At 40.3% G+C, this 18,448-nt stretch overlaps 1 protein-coding gene across 19 annotated transcripts in view; it reads right to left on the bottom strand.

Moving 5' to 3' along the window:
• CEP128 (centrosomal protein 128) overlaps nucleotides 1-18,448 on the bottom strand; it is a 455,060-nt gene that overhangs the window by 93,124 nt on the left and 343,488 nt on the right. For all 19 annotated transcript variants that reach the window (XM_042252808.2, XM_060418456.1, XM_060418450.1 and 16 more), the window contains one exon: nucleotides 9,462-9,511. In XM_042252808.2, the coding sequence (XP_042108742.1) occupies nucleotides 9,462-9,511 (50 nt within the window). The remainder of the gene's footprint in view (nucleotides 1-9,461; nucleotides 9,512-18,448) is intronic.

Genomic DNA, 18,448 nt, shown 5'->3' on the forward strand with positions numbered 1-18,448 from the left:
ATCTGCAGTGCAGGTGACCTGGGTTTGATTCCTGGGTTGGGAAGATCCCCTGGAGAAGGGAATGCCAATCTACTCCAGTATTCTTGCCTAGAGAATTCCATGGACAGAGGAGCCTAGAGGGTTACAGTCAGACATACCTGAGCAATTAACACACACACACACACACACAAAGTTGTATTCATTTGTTATTTAGTCAAATTTAATAGCGCCGTGAAATGATGCTTTTGAACTGTGGTTTTGGAGAACACACTTGAGAGTCCCTTGGACTGCAAGGAGATCCAACCAATCAATCCTAAAGGAAATCAGTCCTGAATATTCATTGGAAGGACTGACGCTGAAGCTGAAATTTCAATACTTTGGCCACCTGATGTGAAGAGCTGACTCCCTGGAAAAGACCCTGATGCTGGGAAAGATTGATGGTGGGAGGAGAAGGGGACACCAGAGGATGAGATGGTCAGATGGCATCACCGACTCGATGCACATGAGTCTGAGTAAGCTCCGGGAGTTGGTGATGGGCAGGGAGGCCTGGCGCGCTGCAGTCCCTGGGGACATGACTGAGCTACTGAACTGGAGTGAGTAGTTACTATGTGAGACACTGTGCTACCCAGGTGATTTTTTGCAAAAGTGAATGACTTATTTCATAAATGACAGGAAATTACAGTTTTTATTTTAAAATATTAGCTAAGTGGATTCAAAGACTGAACAATTTTTTATTCAGGTAATATATTTCTTAGGCTTCCTAACATTATACTCTCTAGAATTTATTTTCTTTAGATCTTAGACTTCTTTGCAGGATTTTCATCCTTAGCTGATATTTAAGTGTTGGTGCTCCACAGGGTTAAGTTTTAATTTTTTTTATCCAACATACTTCCCTGAGTGTTCTCATGGATCCTATGACTTTTAGCATCATATATAATTTATTGAGACCAGAACTGATGACACCAAATTCCACACATCCAGTTCAACATAGGAACCCCTCTCTTACCATTGTTCCCTGGATAGTTTTAATGCACCCAAACCCAAATACCATGAAAGTGAACTAATCAACTCCCCCTTATCTCACATCCATCCATGAAGTTGCCCAATCAAGAAACCTAAATGTCATTCTTAACTCTTTCTTTTAAACTTCCTAACAATCTAAAAATACTTTCCTGGTGACTCAGCTGGTAAAGAATCTGCTTGCAATGCGGAAGATTCCCGCATTGGGAAGTTCGATCCCCCGGTTGCGAAGATCCCCTGGAGAAGGGAATGGCAACCCACTCCAGTATTCTTGCCTAGAGAGGTCCATGGACAGAGGAGCCTTATCCTCATTGAAAACCACAGTCACAGAAAACTAACCAAACTGATCACATGGATCACAACCTTGTATAATTCAGTGAATTACGAGCCATGCTGGGCAGGGTCACCCAAGGTGGACAGGTCATGGTGGAGAGTTCTGACAAAATATGGTCCACTGGAGAAGGGAATGGCAAACCACTTTGCCTTGAGAACCCATAAACAGTACAAAAAGGCAAAAAGATAGGACACTGAAAGATGAACTCCCCAGGTCAGTAGGTGCCAAATACGCTAATGGAGATCAGTGGAGAAATAACTGCAGAAGGAATGAAGAGCCAAAGCAAAAACAGCACCCAGCTGTGACCATGACTGGTGACAGAAGTAAAGCCCAATGTTGTCAAGAACAATATTGCATAGGAACCTGGAATGTCAGGTCCATGAATTCAGGTAAATTGGAAGTGGTCAAACAGGAGATGGCAAGAGTGAACATAGACGTTTTAGGAATCAGCAAACTAAAATGGACTGGAATGGGTGAATTTAACTCAGATGACCATTATATCTACTACTGTGGGCAAGAATCCCTTAGAAGAAATGGAGTAGCTCTCACAGTCAACAAAAGAATCCGAAATGCAGTATTTGGGTGCAATCTCAAAAATGACAGAATGATCTCTGTTCATTTCCAAGGCAAACCATTCAACACCCCAGTAAGCCAAGTCTATACCCCAACCACTAATGCTGAGGAAGCCTAAGTTGAACAGTTCTGTGAAGACCTACAGGACCTTCTAGAACTAACACCCAAAAAAGATGTCCATTTCATCATAGGGAACTGGAATGTAAAAGTAAGAAGTCAAGAAACACCTGGAGTAACAGGCAAATTTGGCCCTGGAGTACAAAATGAAGCAGGGCAAAGGCGAACAGAGTTTTACCAAGAGAACACCCTGGTCATAGCAAACACCCTCTTCCAACAATACAAGAGATGACTCTACAAATGGACATCATCAGATGGTCAATACTGGAATCAGATTAATTATATTCTTCGCAGCCAAAGATGGAGAAGCTCCATACAGTCAGCAAAAACAAAAGTGGGAGCTGACTGGATTAGAGCATGAACTCCTTTTACAAAATTCAGACTTATTTTGAAAAAGTACGGAAAACCACCAGAGCATTCAGGTATGACCTTATCAACCCCTTTACGATTATACAGTGGCAGTAACAAATAGATTTAAGGAATTAGACCTGATAGAGTGCCTGAAGAACTATGGACAGAGGTTCATGATATTGTACAGGAGGCAAGGATCAAGACTATTTCCAAGGAAAAGAAATGCAAAAATGCAAAATGGTTGTCTGAGAAGGCCTTAAAAACAGCTGAGAAAAAAAGAGAAGTTAAAAGCAAAGGAGAAAACGAAAGATATACCCATTTGAATACAGAGTCCAAGAATAGCAAGGAGAGATAAGAAAGCCTTCCTCAGTAATCAATGCAAAGAAATAGAGGAAAACAACATAATGGGAAAGACTAGAGATCTCTTCAATAAAATAACAGATTCCAAGGGAACATTTCGTGCAAAGATGGGCTCAATAAGGGATATGGACCTAACAGAAGCAGAGGATATTAAGAAGAGGTGGCAAGAATACACAGAAGAACTGTACAAAAAAGATCTTCATGTCACAGATAATCAAGATGGTGTGATCTCTCTCCTAGAGCCAGACATCCTGGAATGTGAAGTCAAGTGGGCCTTAGGAAGCATCACTGTGAACAAAACTAGTGGAGGTGATGGAATTCCCATTGAGCTATTTCAATTCCTAAAAGATGGTCCTGTGAAAGTGCTGCCCTCAATATGCCAGCAAATTTGGAAAACAGCAGTGGCCACGGGGCTGGAAGAGGGCAGTTTTCATTCCAGTCCCAAAGAAACGCAATGCCAAACAATCGCACAACTGCACTCATCTCACACGCTAGTAAAGTAAGGCTCAAAATTCTCCAAGCCAGGCTGCAGCAATACATGAACCACGAAATTCCAGATGTTCAAGCTGGTTTTAGAAAAGGCAGAGGAATCAGAGATCAAATTGCCAACATCCGTTGGATTATCAAAAAGCAAGAAAGTTCAAGAAAAACACTTACTTCTGCTTCCATGAAAACACCAAAGCCTTTGACTGTGTGGATCACAACAAACCATGGAAAATTCTTTGAGAGATGGGAATACTAGACCACTTGACTTGCCTGTTGAGAATTCTGTAGGTAGGTCAGGAAGCAACAGTTAGAACTGGACAAGGAACAACAGACTGGTTCCAAATAGAAAAAGGAGTATGTGAAGGCTGTATATTGTTACCCTGCTTATTTAACTTATATGCAGAGTACATCATGAGAAACGTTGGTCTGGATGAAGTACAGGCTGGAATCAAGATTGCCAGGAGGAATATCAATAACCTCAGACACCAATCTAATGGCAGAAAGTGAAGAAGAACTAAAGAGCTTCTTGATGAAAGTGAAAGAGGAGAGTGAAAAGGCTTGTTTAAAGCTCAATATTCAGAGAACTAAGATCATGGAATCTGATCCCATCACTTCATGGCAAATAGATGGGGAAACAATGGAAACAGTGACAGACTTTATTTTCTTGGGCTCCAAAATCACCGCAGATGGTGACTGCACCCATGAAATTAAAAGATGCTTACTCCTTGGAAGGAAAGTTATGACCAACCTAGACAGCATATTAAAAAGCAGAGACATTACTTTGCCAACAAAGGTCCATCTAGTCAAGGCTATGGTTTTTCTAGTGGTCATATGCAAGGATGTGAGAACTGGACTATAAAGAAAGCTAAACGCTGAAGAATTGATGCTTTTGAACTGTAGTGTTGGAGAAGACTCTTGGGAACTCCTTGGACTGCAAGGAAATGCAACCAGTCCATCCTAAAGGAAATCAGTCCTGAATACTCATTGGAAGGACTGATGCTGAAGCTGAAACTCCAATACTTTGGTCACCTGATGTGAAGAGCTTACTTATTTGAAAAGATCTTGATGCTGGGAAAGACTGAAGGCAGAAGGAGAAGGGGACAACAAAGGATGAGATGGTTAGATGGCATCACTGACTGAACAGACACGAGTTTGAGTAAACTCCAGGAGTTGGTGATGGACAAGGAGGCCTGGCGGAGAAGGCAATGGCACCCCACTCCTGTAATCTTGCCTGGAAAGTCCCACGGACAGAGGAGCCTGGTAGGCTGCAGCCCATGGGGTCGCTAAGAGTTGGGCACGACTGAGCAACTTCACTTTCGCTTTTCACTTTCATGCACTGGAGAAGGAAATGGCAACCCACTCCAGTATTCTTGCCTGGAGAATCCCAGAGACAGAGGAGCCTAGTAGGCTGCTGTCTATGGGGTCACACAGAGTCAGACACGACTGAAGCAACTGAGCAGCAGCAGCAGCAGAAGCAGGGAGGCCTGGCATGGTGCAGTCCATGGGGTCACAAAGACTCGGACACAATTGAGCAACCAAACCAAACTGAAGGCAACATTTCATGCAAATATGGGCAGAATAAAGGACAGGAATGGTATCGACCTAACAGAAATGGAAGATATTAAGAAAAGGTGTCAAGAAGACACAAAAGAGCTACACAAAAAAGGTCTTCATGATCCAGATAACCACTATGGTGTATCAAGCCAGACATTCTGGAATGAAAAGTCAAGTGGGCTTTAGGAAGCATTACTACGAACAAAGCTAGTGGAGGTGATGGAATTCCAGTTGAGCTCTTTGAAATCCTAAAAGACAAAAAAAAAAAAAAAAAAAAGAAATCCTAAAAGACAGTGCTATAAAAGTGTTGCACTCAATATGCCAGCAAACTTGGTAAACTCATCAGTGGCCACAGGACTGGAAAAGGTCAGTTTTCTTTACAATCCCAAAGAAAGGTGATGCCAAAGAATGCTTAAACTACTGCATAATTGCACTCATCTCACATGCTAGTAAAGTAATGCTCAAAATTCTCCAAGCCAGGCTTCAACAGTACAGGAACTTAAAATTTCCAGATGTTCAAGCTGGATTTAGAAAAGGCAGAGGAACCAGAGGCCAAATTGCCAATATCCACTGGATCATCGCAAAAGCAAGAGAGTTTCAGGAAAACATCTACTTCTGCTTCAGTGACAATGCCAAAGCCTTTGACTGTGTGGATCACAACAAACTGTGGAAAATTCTTTGAGAGATGGGAATACCAGACCCAGAGATGGGAGGTCAAGAAGCAACAGGTAGAGCCGAACATGGAACAATGGACTGGTTCCAAATTAAGAAAGGAGATCGTCAAGGCTGCACACTATCACTTTGCTGATTAAACTTATATGCAGAGTACACCATGTGAAATGCTGGGCTGGATAAAGTACAAGCTGGAATTAAGTTTGCCAGGAGAAATACCAACCACCTCAGATTTGTAGATGACACCACCTTTATGGAAGAAAGTGAAGAGGAACTAAAGAGCCTCTTGATGAAAGTGAAAGAGCAGAATGAAAAAGCTGGCTTAACACTGAAAATTCAAAAAACTAAAATCATGGCAGCTGGTCCCATCACTTCATGGCAATTAGATGGGGAACAATGGAGACAGTGACAGACTTTATTTTGGGGGGCTCCAAAGTCACTGCAGATGGTGAATGCAGCCATGAAATTAAAAGACGCTTGCTCTTTGGAAGAAAAGCTATCACAGACCTTGAAGGTGTATTAAAAAGCAGAGACATTACCCGGCTGAAAAAGGCTGGTCTGTATAGTCAAAGGTATGGTTTTTCTGGTAGTCATGTATGAGTGTGAGCGTTGCACCATAAGGAACGCTAGCACTGAAGAAGTAATGGTTTTGAACTGCGGTGTTGGAGAAGACTCTAAAGAGTCCCCTGGACAGCAGGGAAATCAAACCAGTTAATTCTAAAGGAAATCAATCCTGAATATTCATTGGAAGGACTGATATTGAAGCTGAAGCTCCAATACTTTGGCCACCTGATGCAAACAGCTGACTCATTGGAAAAGACCCTGATGCTGGGAAAGACTGAAGGCAGGAGGAGAAGGGGACGACAGAGGACGAGATGGTTGGATGGCATCACCGACCCAATGCACATGAATTTGAGCAAGCTCTGGGAGATGGTGTAGGACAGGGAAGCCTGACGTGCTGCAGTCCATGGGTAGCAAAGAGTTGGACATGGCTGAGTGTCTGAACAATAACAACAATCTAATAGTGCCCGAAATTTTTATACCCTAAAATACATTAAGAAACCACCCATTCCTCTTCACTCTCTCTGCTACCAGCCAATTCAAGTCAGCATCATCTCTTCTCAATATTCTCACAAACATTTGCTTAATTGGTCTCTTTGGTTTCAATCTTGCCAGTCCCTAGTGATTTCAGACTTTACAGCCAGTTACTTTGTAAAAATGTAAATTTGATCATATTGCCGTCCTGTTTGAAACTCTTTATAAAGGGTTTCCCATATACTAAAGGTAGAATTCCAACTCCTTTATGAGATCCTTTAGACCTCTATTTATCTTACAAATTCTTGTCTTGCCTCTCTTCTTTCAGATGCTACATTTCACCATAATGATAGTCTCTCAGGACCTTAAAAATGAAATTGATTCCTTAGGTCCTCCCATATCCTTCCTACTGCCTAGAACTTATTTTTACTCTACAACCACCAATGTTAACTCTTGGTTATCATTTAAACACTGACTTCGTTTGAGAAGCCCACCTGGATTGCTGCTTCAACCCTGCTCTTCCTACCCACGTTCAACCCTCTGTACTTGCACCCAACATCCCCTTACCTCCAACAAACATGAGGGTTATTATATGTTCCCACCATGATGTAAACATTCTCTCTAACATAATTTTAAATATTTTATTATAAACACCTACTTAATATTTCTTTCATTAATTTTGGTATAAAAGGGCAACAAACTACCCACTATAAGCAGCTTGTCCAGTACAGTCCCTTGCATAGAACTGGTGCTCAATGAATATTTCTTCAATGAGTAAATGGAGCACCTTTGACTTATAGTAACTGGGAAGTGTTTAGAGATAAATAAACACCCCCTGCCCTTAAGGAGGGTAACATTAAATGCAGAATGGCTGTTATATATAATTATATGATGATAATGAGTAAATAAAATTGACTTCAATTTAGATACATGGGGATTTGCTAACATGGTAAATTGGAATTAAATATTTAGCTCTCCCTTCTGGGATAATCTAATCCACACTAAACACTTCTGGAAGACCATTTTATGATTCTATATTACAGATGAGAAAACAGGCACAGCAAAGTTAATTGAGTTACTCAAGGTTACCCAGTGAATCAGAAGCAGAGCCAAGTTGTCAACATCTAGTACTTAGTGCTATCACTTTTAAACACCATTTTGTCTTTTTCTGTGATTGTCAGACTTCACTCCGTACACTTTAACAGCCTTCTCAAAACTACTTCTTGTACTATGTATATTTGCATATGGAAATTCACAAATGGAGGGACTTTGCGATGCATTTTCTTCTAGTCTTTAAAGTGAGAGACTTTCTGGGATGTGTCTCTGCACTCCTGTACACTCTGAGGTACTCCCTTTGTTCTTAACAGAGTGTTCGTGTTAGGCACTAATTGCCACTACAAAGTGCCAAGGTTGAACTCTTCTGCACTGGACCTCAGATTGGATACGCCACATCTCTAAGTGCCCATAGTGAGTTGGCTGGTGCATTCCATTGCACTCAATGGACATTCTGGTGGAAAATGCTGCCAGTACTTAATAAATATTTGACAGGCTATTAAATTTAACAGGATTTCTAGTTCCAACATTCATATTGTGAGAGAAATAAACTCAAAAAGGTTTATGATGCCATTTCAAAAGGCCAGATGCCTTTTGTACTTTGTGCCATATATGTACTAAGTACTCAATAAATATGCTTATATGTGGTGTTCGGGGGCTAAAGGCAAACATAGTGCATAATCAAAAGGCCTCAGAAAGCCTTTATCACCTCTGTACTATATACAATTAGTGGACAAACTTTCACTCTTTATAACAACAAGTATTGCTGATATTAATTTCTCAAAGACAGGGCAAGTATACACTTGAGATTTTTTCCCCTAGTCCCAGACTGGACCAACCAGGGCTCTTTCTTTTTATACCTGAAAATAGCACAAGGTGTTAAAATAATTTAAGCTGTATAAATTGTGGCTATCACATGCGACTTTTATTAGGTATGCAGTAATAAAATTAGGTATTTTATTAGGTATACTACACTCCTCTGAATTATTTTTCAGATCAGTTATACAATTTTCTCTCACCAGATACATTATCAAATAAAAGAATCCCCAATAAGAGAACATTTCCCTTGCTCTGTGAGCTTTGCTTAACCCTTCCTTTGTTCACCAGAAGCAAACATCTCTACCCCTAAAGCACTCAAGCCAGCTCATTATATCAGTCTCCAGCCCCGCCTTGCGGCTCCAGGCTCAAGAAGAACTCTAAATGTCCGAAGTATTTACTGTTCTTAATTCCCAGTGTGATGTTAAATGAATTGGTTCTGTCATGTGAGTATAACTGATTATGTTTTCCCTAATAAAGATAGACACTCAAGTTACCCATTTGTAAGTCAGCCTATGTAAAAGGAAGAGAGAACTTCTGTCAGATGCTAAGTTAACATCAATTGCTCACACCATGGAAATGTCAATTAAAATCTGGATGTAATCTTTCAAACACAATTTTCCAGTCCAAGAAATGTGCATACATCCATAGTGAATTGAGAGGCATACAAGGTAAAGTATTAAGCTCAACAGGTGTGTTAATATTCTTGGTTGGTCATTGGTAATAATAGGATGATATCTGTAGAGTCAGAATACTTTTGATTTCACTTGAAAATGCAGATTCCATGAATTCATTCTCATTCATTAGCTCTGTTTGAGGGGAAAGGACTTTACAGAGATGTTGCTTCATTTCTGAATGCTGCAGTTCCAACTAAGCTCTGCCAAGAAAAAATGGTTCCTTTTAAGAGTACATAGAGATGGAGTTGGCTTCCTGCTTTCAGAGATTATGAATGCTCTCAAACACTTCCAAAACAAAGTAAATTCCAAGATGGGTATTAAAGATTATTTTTTAAACTCCATTTGCCATAGTGGTCTGAATGTGACTATGACAAAGGCTAACAGAGTGAAAACAAATGTTTAAACCAAAGGTACCTGCCCACTGGAGAATTTACCTGCAGAGATTCCATTTCTTCATCTTTTCTATGAGTCTCCTCCAGCAGATCTAAAATAAGAAAGTAAAATACCGGGTAAAATATAATGTAAAAATGCATTGCTTCTTAGTATCAAAAGTTGATTCAGTCAGTAGCTTGCATAAACTATCGCCTGGAAAGAGAATTTGATGTTGAAGTACAAGAAACAACAAGAAAGGAATGCTCTCCGATCCCAGCTGAGGAAATGAGGCAGAGATCTGGGCCCTGCCATGCCTAAGCTAGCTGAGAACCCCTGGGTGATCTGAGGTCTGGTGGAGGTTCCAGAAAATGAGACCAACTCAAGTACAAGTCTAACCTCATACCAATGCTTTAGAAATTTGGTCTAATGCTTATGTAACTCAAAAAACAATACAAAATTTTCTGAAAAAAAAAAAAAATTTTTTTTTTCTTTTGAAAGAAAAAAAACAGAGACAAACCATTTGCTCTTAAAATAAGCTCCCAAGCCAAGTTCCACCTCTAGAGTCAATTTTTACAACCAAATTAAAATACCCTGGAATTATGGGTGTTATTAATGGAAAGAGAACACCCCCTTAACTGTAAAGTCATTAATTATCATTTCACACTGAGAGGGTGGGAAGCGCTGAAGCCACATCTGACCAACCGTCTGGCACCATCTCAGAGAAATCAGTGGCTGGAAGGTGAGTCAGTCAACTCCAGAGAGTCCTGTCTAAATGCATGTGTACAGGCACGGTGTCTCAGTGTCCTGCATTAATTTATGAACTTGCTATAAAGGAGAATGCATTTGGCAAGCAGAATTTTCTGCCTGCAGCCATACCACCCTGTGCTCTGATCTTATTAGATCTTGCAAACCTAAAGAGGGCTGGGCTGACTTAGAACTTGGATGGAAACTGGTAAAAAAAATACCTACAGCAGCGCACATCATGATTAGTGTTTGCCTTACGCTGTGATGTATAGAACTTCCCAAGAGGCTGTGCTGCAGAAAAGGAAAATACAACACACAGAAACTCAATGTATATCCCAGAAAAGCAAATGCAAATGTTAGTAGCAAATGCTGCTAGAAGGAGCAGGAAAGTAGTATAGTGGGTAGCAAGTCACACTGGTCTGTGTCATAACTGGGGGGCAAAATCCTGAAACTTCAGGAGACCTGGTGGATGATATAATTGATGGCGATGACTTTTTGAGACTGCACAGTGAAGAGAAATACAGAGGGATGTCAGGCAATCTCCTTAACACACAATGTACTGGGATTAGGGATAAAAGTCAGGTGTGCTTTGTACCTGTCGATGGCTGATATTGGCTCCCAAAGCACCCACAATCTGAGTTACATCAAGAAAGCTATGGGAGAATTATTAGGGTTTTATTATTAGGGCTTTATTTTTAAAGCTTTTTGTTGGCACATCAAATTTTTAGCTATAAAGTACAGACACCAATGGGTGGCGTGATACGTTAAGTGTCCTCGATCATTTCACTTCCTTTATCCTTACTTATCCAACGTGACATTGCAGCTACTGTCATTAAGAGGTCATGGGTATCTTGCATCTAAGCGTGCCACCTGACTTGATCTGGTAAATAGAAAATTGCAGAAGCAACTGTGCCCATCCACACTGAGAGTTCAAAAGGCCTCATGCATTTTCACTTTTCCACGTGGTATTCTGTCACTACCATTTGCATAAGCCCAGGCCAGCCTGCTAGGCGACAAGAGACACATGGTCCAGGGTTCTTTCCACTCCTGAAACTCTGCAGGTTGCCCCAGCTGGTAGCCAGCAAATGCCCAGAAGCCAGATGACTTCCTGTTAGTCATCTGGTTTCATAAAAGGAAAATGTAATGCACAGAAATTCAGTGTATATCCCAGAAGGGCAAATGCAAATATGTTTAGCAAATGCTGCTAGGTGGAGCAGGGAACAGTACAGTGGGTAGCAAGTTGCACTGGTCTGTGTCGTAACTAGGAGAGCAACATCCCGAAACTTCAGGGGACCTGGCATGATATAATTGATGGTGCTGGCAGCCAACTGAGACCAGACAAACTGCCCAGCTAAGCCTGATACCAATTTCAGCTCACGGATTCATGACTTATGGGATAAATGTAATTGGGGGTTGTTTTGGTACATAGCACTTGCTCACCGATAATAATCAGCTAACCGAACATGCTAACTGAACAACAGGCATTTAGAATTTATTAGAAGGCCATAAGATTAATTAACCAATATATCTAATAACAATAGATAATAGAAAAACTGATCCAGGTTCTGGAGAGAAAAACAACTGACCTGGGTGGGTAGGAATGTAGGTAGCATGAACTAATGGGCATTTTATACTGGGTAACACTCATCTTCACATTACTCCACTCAAGATGGAATTCCATACAGAGAAGAGCTAATGAGACTAGCTTAGATCTCTTGCTTACTGCTTGGCCAAGGGAAAGTATGAAACACTTTCACTGATAATCCCAGAAGAATTGGATGAAGACCAGAAAGGACTGTTTCCAAACATCAGGGCACTATTAACAAGAGGAGGAGGTATGGATATCAGACAGGCCAAAACAACAGATGGTTTTAGTAATTGTATCTTCAGCACAACTCTCTTCAGTATTTGTGAGACATAAATTACTTCAATATCTTGGCTATTGTAAATAATGCTTCAATAAACATGGGGGTGAATGTATCTTTTTGGATTTAGTGTTTTCATTTTCTTCAGAAAAATACCCAGAAGGGGAATTGTAGGATCACGTGGCTGTTGTAGTTTTAATTTTTTGAGGAGCCTCCAAACTATTACCTCCAATGGTTGCACCAACTTACATTCCAACAGTGTACAACGGTTCTCTTTTCTTCATATCCTTGCCAGCATTTGCTTCTGTTGTCTTCTTGATAATAACCACGCTAACAGGTGTGAAGTGATAACTCATTATAGTTTTGATTTGCATGTCCCTGATGATTAGTGATGTTAAGCATCTTTTTAAGTGTATACTGGCCATCTGTATAACTCCCTTGGAAAAGTGTCTATTTAGTCCTCTGCCCATTTTTTAAATCAGATTTTTTTAATTGAGTGGTCTGAGTTCTTTATATTGATATAATTTAGATATTAACTCCTTATCAGATATGTCATTTTCAAATATCTTCTCCCCCACAGTGGGTTGCTTTTTTGTTGATGATTTCCTTTGCTCTGCAAAAGCATTTCAGTTTGATGTAGTCCCATTTTTTTTTTTTTTTTAATTATTGCCCTTGCCTGAGGAGACACATCCAAAAAATACTGCTAAGATATCCCTATGTTTTCTTCTAGGAGTCTTATGGCTTCAGGTCTTATCAAGTCTTTAACTCATTTTTAGTTTATTTTTGTATATTGTGTAAGAAAGTATCTGTGAATCAATAAAGAAGATGTGATACATATATACGATGAAATACTAGCCATAAAAAAAGGAAGGAAATCTTGCCATTTGTAACAACGCAGATGGACCTAGAGGGTATTATGCTGTGAAATAAGTCAGAGAAAGAAAGACAAATACCATATTATTTCACTTACAAGTGGAATCTAAAATCCATAACACCAAACAAACAAAACAAAACAGGCAAACTCATGGATACAGTGAACAAACTGGTAGTCTAGGGGTGGGTGAGAAGGTTGGGTGAAATAAGTGAAAGGATTAAGAGGTACAAAATTCCAGTTATAAATAAGTCACGGTGATGGAATGTATGGTATAGGGAATATTGTCAATAACACTGCAATAGCTTTGCATGATGACAGATGCTTACTAAATATACCGTGGTGATCAATCTGTATTGTATAGAAATGTCAAATTACTATGTTGTATTGTTTTCGTTCAGTCGCTAAGTTGTGTCCAACTCTTTGCGACCCCATGAACTGCAGTATGCCAGGCTTCCCTGTCTACCAGTTCCCAGAGTTTGTGCAAACTCATGTCCATTGAGTTGGTGATGCCATCCAACCATCTCATTCTCTGTCTCCCTCTTCTCCTCCTGCCCTCAATCTGAAACTGATACAATACTGTATGTCAACTAAACTCCAATTAAATTTTTTTTTAATAAAAAAGTATCTGTGAGATACAAAATCACTAGTGTGTCACTATGTGGCTATGGCCATTTTGCTCCACTACCTACCTATATAGGAGGTTCTCAGAGCTGAACCCCTTGTGATGAATGACATGGTTAATGAAACAGTGGAGCCAGAACAGTGGATAGTGGCGTATAACAACCATTAAAGAAAACTGACCTTGTTTCTCCAGGGTCAACTTGGAATGGCAAACAACCAATCTTCTTAGCCAAAACTTAACTGGATAAGTAATGGGTTTTGAATTTTATAGCCAAGCTCAACTCACACATTTGATAAAATAAATTATTTTTATTTTATTTAGTAAAGGAGTTCAGTCTATCCTTAGAACGTCATAGAACTATCACAATTTAAAAATTATGCTCTCGGTTTTCTTCAAATACATAAACGTGACACTGCTCTTCTAAAAAGCTGATGCCAATGGCAATGCTTGATTTTGAATGACTTTACAAAACTACCATGGAATTCCTATAGTTGATTTAAAATACAGAACTCCCCTTCTGTTCACCCTCACTGATTTTCATCCCAGCTTCTATCAAGGGTATAAGTGGACAACTGTTCTTTTTCTGTCTCTATGTCAAATCCTTCCGTTTTGAGAACTTCACGTTCTTCTCCATGTGGTTCCTGTGAAACCTGCAGTCAAAGGGCCAACCTCTCTGGCCACAAAAGTAGGTCATGACCTAGACTGGCCTATCAGGGCATCTTACCTCCCCAAGCATATAAGCTAAGCAAATGCCAGCAGGAATCCTTTTTTTTAGGGAATAATATGGATTCCAAGAGAGAACTCTCCTTCTGAACCTGCAAGCTTAGATAAGCCTGGTGCTTCCAAGGTGCTATTTTCTCCTATGTCAAAGGAATGTGTACCAACCATGAAGCTGCCAGGGAAGAACACAGAGTCAAGAAGCAGAATCGGCTGAGGACAAGATCCACCCTTATCTGAAGGCCACATAACTGCTTCTAATGTTTTTCTTTTTCTTTTTTATTCAGTAGTAGCTGCATTGCTGTCATTGCTAAAAGTCTCTGCGGATGTGGCTGTGCTGAACCTTCTTATCTCAGCACAGAAACTTGGAGAACTTGGGGTTAGCAAGAACTTTGTATTTCACAGTGAAACATTTCATTCTGTAATAAATAGATGAAGACATGAAGCTCCAAGAAGGCAAACTGTTTGCCTGCAATTACCTAGCACTACAGCCACAGCTAGAGCTCTGCTCTTGCGTCTCCCTAGCTCATCTCTTTAGTACCACTCAGTACTTAATTGCACCCTTCTTCATATGGCTATTTTATTTTTAAAAAATAATTTTAAAATATATTTATTCATGGCTGCACTGGGTCTTCGTCGCTGCCCCCGTGTTTTCTCGAGCTGCAGTGAGCAGGGGCTACTCTCCAGCTGTGGTGAGAGGGCTTCCCACTCTGGTGGCGTCCCTCCTGGAGCATGGGCTCCAGGGCGGTCTGGCTTCAGCTGCTCCAAGGCATGTAGGGCCTTCCCAGATTGAACCCATGTCCCCTGCATTGGCAAATAGATTCTTAACCACTGGATGACCAGGGAGGTTCCATACGGTTATATTTTAAGTGCACACATTTGTATTCGTCTCACTTATCTTAGGAGGCCACTGATGTCAACAATGAGGGCTTTGATGTCTTTATATCCACAGCTTCCCTAACCACTGCTTAACCACCTTTGCTACTTAACTCAGTTCCCTAAAATACCCTTCTCTGCCTGTATCATTTCTTTATTCATTTGCTCACTTGCTAGGTGCATTGTTCAAGTATATGCATTTGGAATGATAAACAGGGCTGTTAACCTGTGCTGATGAAAAATGGCTACTAGGCATCACTGAGAAGCGACTGCTCTATTGCAAACAGACATGAGATGGGGGAACACAGGTGAGATCTCTGGACAGCTGACGTTACACAATACTGTGACAATAGAGTGTGCTGTGACTCCTGGTTCTAATGAGCAACTTGCTGTTTGTTCTTCCTTGCTTTAGAACAAATGATCAGCATGGAAAAAGCTGAAGGGCTTCTCTGCTCCCTTGCTCACCACTGGCATGTTTCTGTTTTTCTTTATTATTCTCTGGTTTGCTGTTCAACACAAACAGCAATTCAACTGCCATGCAAATTGCTGTGGCTAAATGTGCTTCCATCAACATTAGTAAATGAGAGGTGCTTTTTTTTTTTTTTGGTGAAAAGGGCAGCCATCCTGTGTATTTGTATTGGACTGGCTTGAGCCAGTTTAAATGAGCTGATACTAACTCATTATGACATATGGTTATTAGAGGAGGGAAAAAGTCCGACTTAAAAAGGCAGGACATTATGGGTGAGAAGCGGAGAATCCTGTTGTTCTGTTTTGTTTTCTTCCACGTTGCATTTCTCTGGCACACACAGGGTAATATATCATGATCATGTTTCTGGCTGAGACTGTCTTCCACCACTTCCTTTGCAACTAGTGGTCTGGCTATTTAAGGAGGTTTGACACTTTTTAAATGTTGATTCTGGTTCCTAGTAGCCAAGGAAACAGATAGGTTGTTTGTTTAATTGCTTTTAAAAGGAGAATCCTGTTCAGGTGTGCATAAGTCATTTAGCAGCTTGACCCTTCACAGAAAGGTTGGAGATCAAGCTTAGAAAGAAGTACGTTTTTGATTTTGTTTTCCCTAAATTTTACTATAAAATATCTCATCCACATTATAACTCAGCCTAGTTGGTAATGGAGAGAAAGTTCTAGAAACAAGGATTTCAGACTCAGCAGCATTACAACAACAGCACTGGACGTGGTAGCAGTGGCAGGAGAATATGGTGAAATAGTGACTGCAGTTTAGGAAAAAGCATTTAGTTTCCGGCTCATGTATCCCATTTAGTAATTTAGTGCTCCTTTTCAATGCTACTCTACGTATCCTAACATCTATGAAAAACAATGTGATGTGAAAGTAGCTAGATGTGTCCAACTTTTTGTGACCACATGGACTATACCGTCCATGGAATTCTCCAGGCCATAATACTGGAGTGGGTAGCTGTCCCCTTATCAAAGGGATCTTCCCAACCCAGGGATCGAACCCATGTCTCCTGCATTGCAGGCAGATTCTTTACCAGCTGAGCCACCAGGGAAGCCCAAGAATACTGCAGTGGGTAGCTTATTCAGTCTCTAGCGGATCTTCCCAACCCAGGAATTGAACTAGGGTCTCCTGCATTGCCCGGCAGAGTCTTTAACATCTGAGCTACAGGGAAGCCTGTGGAAAACAATAGATAATGTAAAATAATAGACAATGTAATTCCCATGAAATTTCTGTGGAAAACCCATGGAAAACAATAGATAATGTAAATTCTCAAAAGAATAATTTGTAGCAAGTAAACCCGTGCCATTTTTCCTTGTGGGTGGTAGGTGTGGCACAACGGAATTAACCAAATTAAAGAACACACCACAACCCTAAGACGCCACAAATGACAGACCTAGCCTCCCGCTGTGACGTGCTAGATGCTCCAGATACAATCTACATGCTGAAGACACGGTCAATTTCCCTTTGCTTTTCCTGGCTCCCAAGTTATTCAGGATTGCTGACACTTTAGGGACCACTGAACTAACCTAATGCTAAGGTTTTTGATTTTGATTTTTTCAAAAAAGAAGTAGAATTCTTATGAATTAAATCACACACACTTTCAAGTGTATAGCATAAACAAACAATTTAAAAAGCTAAAAGAAAGCAGCTTTGGTGAAAGCAGAAGTGAAGGGGCTGGAGGCTCAACCACTGGACTTCCCTCTAATCCTGGCATCAACCTCTGTGGCTGTGATATGGCTATAAAGCTCCACACTGTGCTAATTGAGGACCACTGCTCACTGCTCTAACCCACTTTTCACATCTTAGAGATGAGGACTGAGTTCCGAGAGATTAAAAGCCCCTGTCAACATCACATAACTAGTGAATAGAAGTGTGTGAACCTAAGCCTGGGGTTTCTGACCTGAACCAGGGTTATTTCTCAAAACAGTGACTATCTTCCTTGCCTTTCGAGATTTCTACTGACATGACATAGTATTTCAAGCTCTGCCATAAATGCCTATACATTTTCCAATGTCTCCCCAAACTAAAAGGAAACTTTGCTAAAGCACTTGAATAACATCAGGCATCTATGAGAATATCTACAGTTAACGACAGTCCACAATAAAATGCCTCAACTCTGGGAGATGACATCAAAAGATGTGGCTGTGATGGAAAGCAAACACCTAGACACTTGAGAAAGCAGTTGTTTTGGCAAAATGTGTTCAACATACAACATATATAGTATCTCACAACATAAAAACAGCAAAAAATTTGTTTAAAGGAATAGGTGACAGTTAAATAGTTGCTCAGCTTAATATAACATTTGTCAGCAAATGTTTTGCCTACTTTTTTACACTAGTAAAGGTAAATAAGATAAACGAATAACATTATGATTATACATTAGACAAAAAAAACTCAAAAAACAATAAAATGTGTGCTTTTAAATAAACATAAGTAAAACACTTAACATAGTGTGAAAGTGTATAAATTAACATTAGTAAAACAATACAGCCTGGTACATAGTAAGAGTTTATATATATGTGTACACATATATAGTAATAATTACCCGTAATACACCTGCCAAAATTAGAAAAATATGTGAAAAATAATCACCTGCATTTTGAAACAAATAAGCCAAACAAGCCCTCAAGCATTCTGAATTTGGATTCCATCCATAACTGGTAGCTACATTACTTAGAACTCGGCCATATCTACTGCCACCCACTGGTACATATCTGGATATACCACGGCGAGTTAAGAGTCTTCTCATCAGGCCAGACCACAGAAAACACACAGGTTAAAATGAAGAACAACATTCAAAAAGTATGTCTATCCTCTGTGGTTTGTCTCAGACGCTGAAACAACATGCTGGTCTACAGATGGAGCCCAAATGGCCC

The sequence above is a fragment of the Ovis aries genome, chromosome 7, assembly GCF_016772045.2.
Source record: "Ovis aries strain OAR_USU_Benz2616 breed Rambouillet chromosome 7, ARS-UI_Ramb_v3.0, whole genome shotgun sequence".
Classification (NCBI taxonomy): Eukaryota; Metazoa; Chordata; class Mammalia; order Artiodactyla; family Bovidae; genus Ovis; species Ovis aries.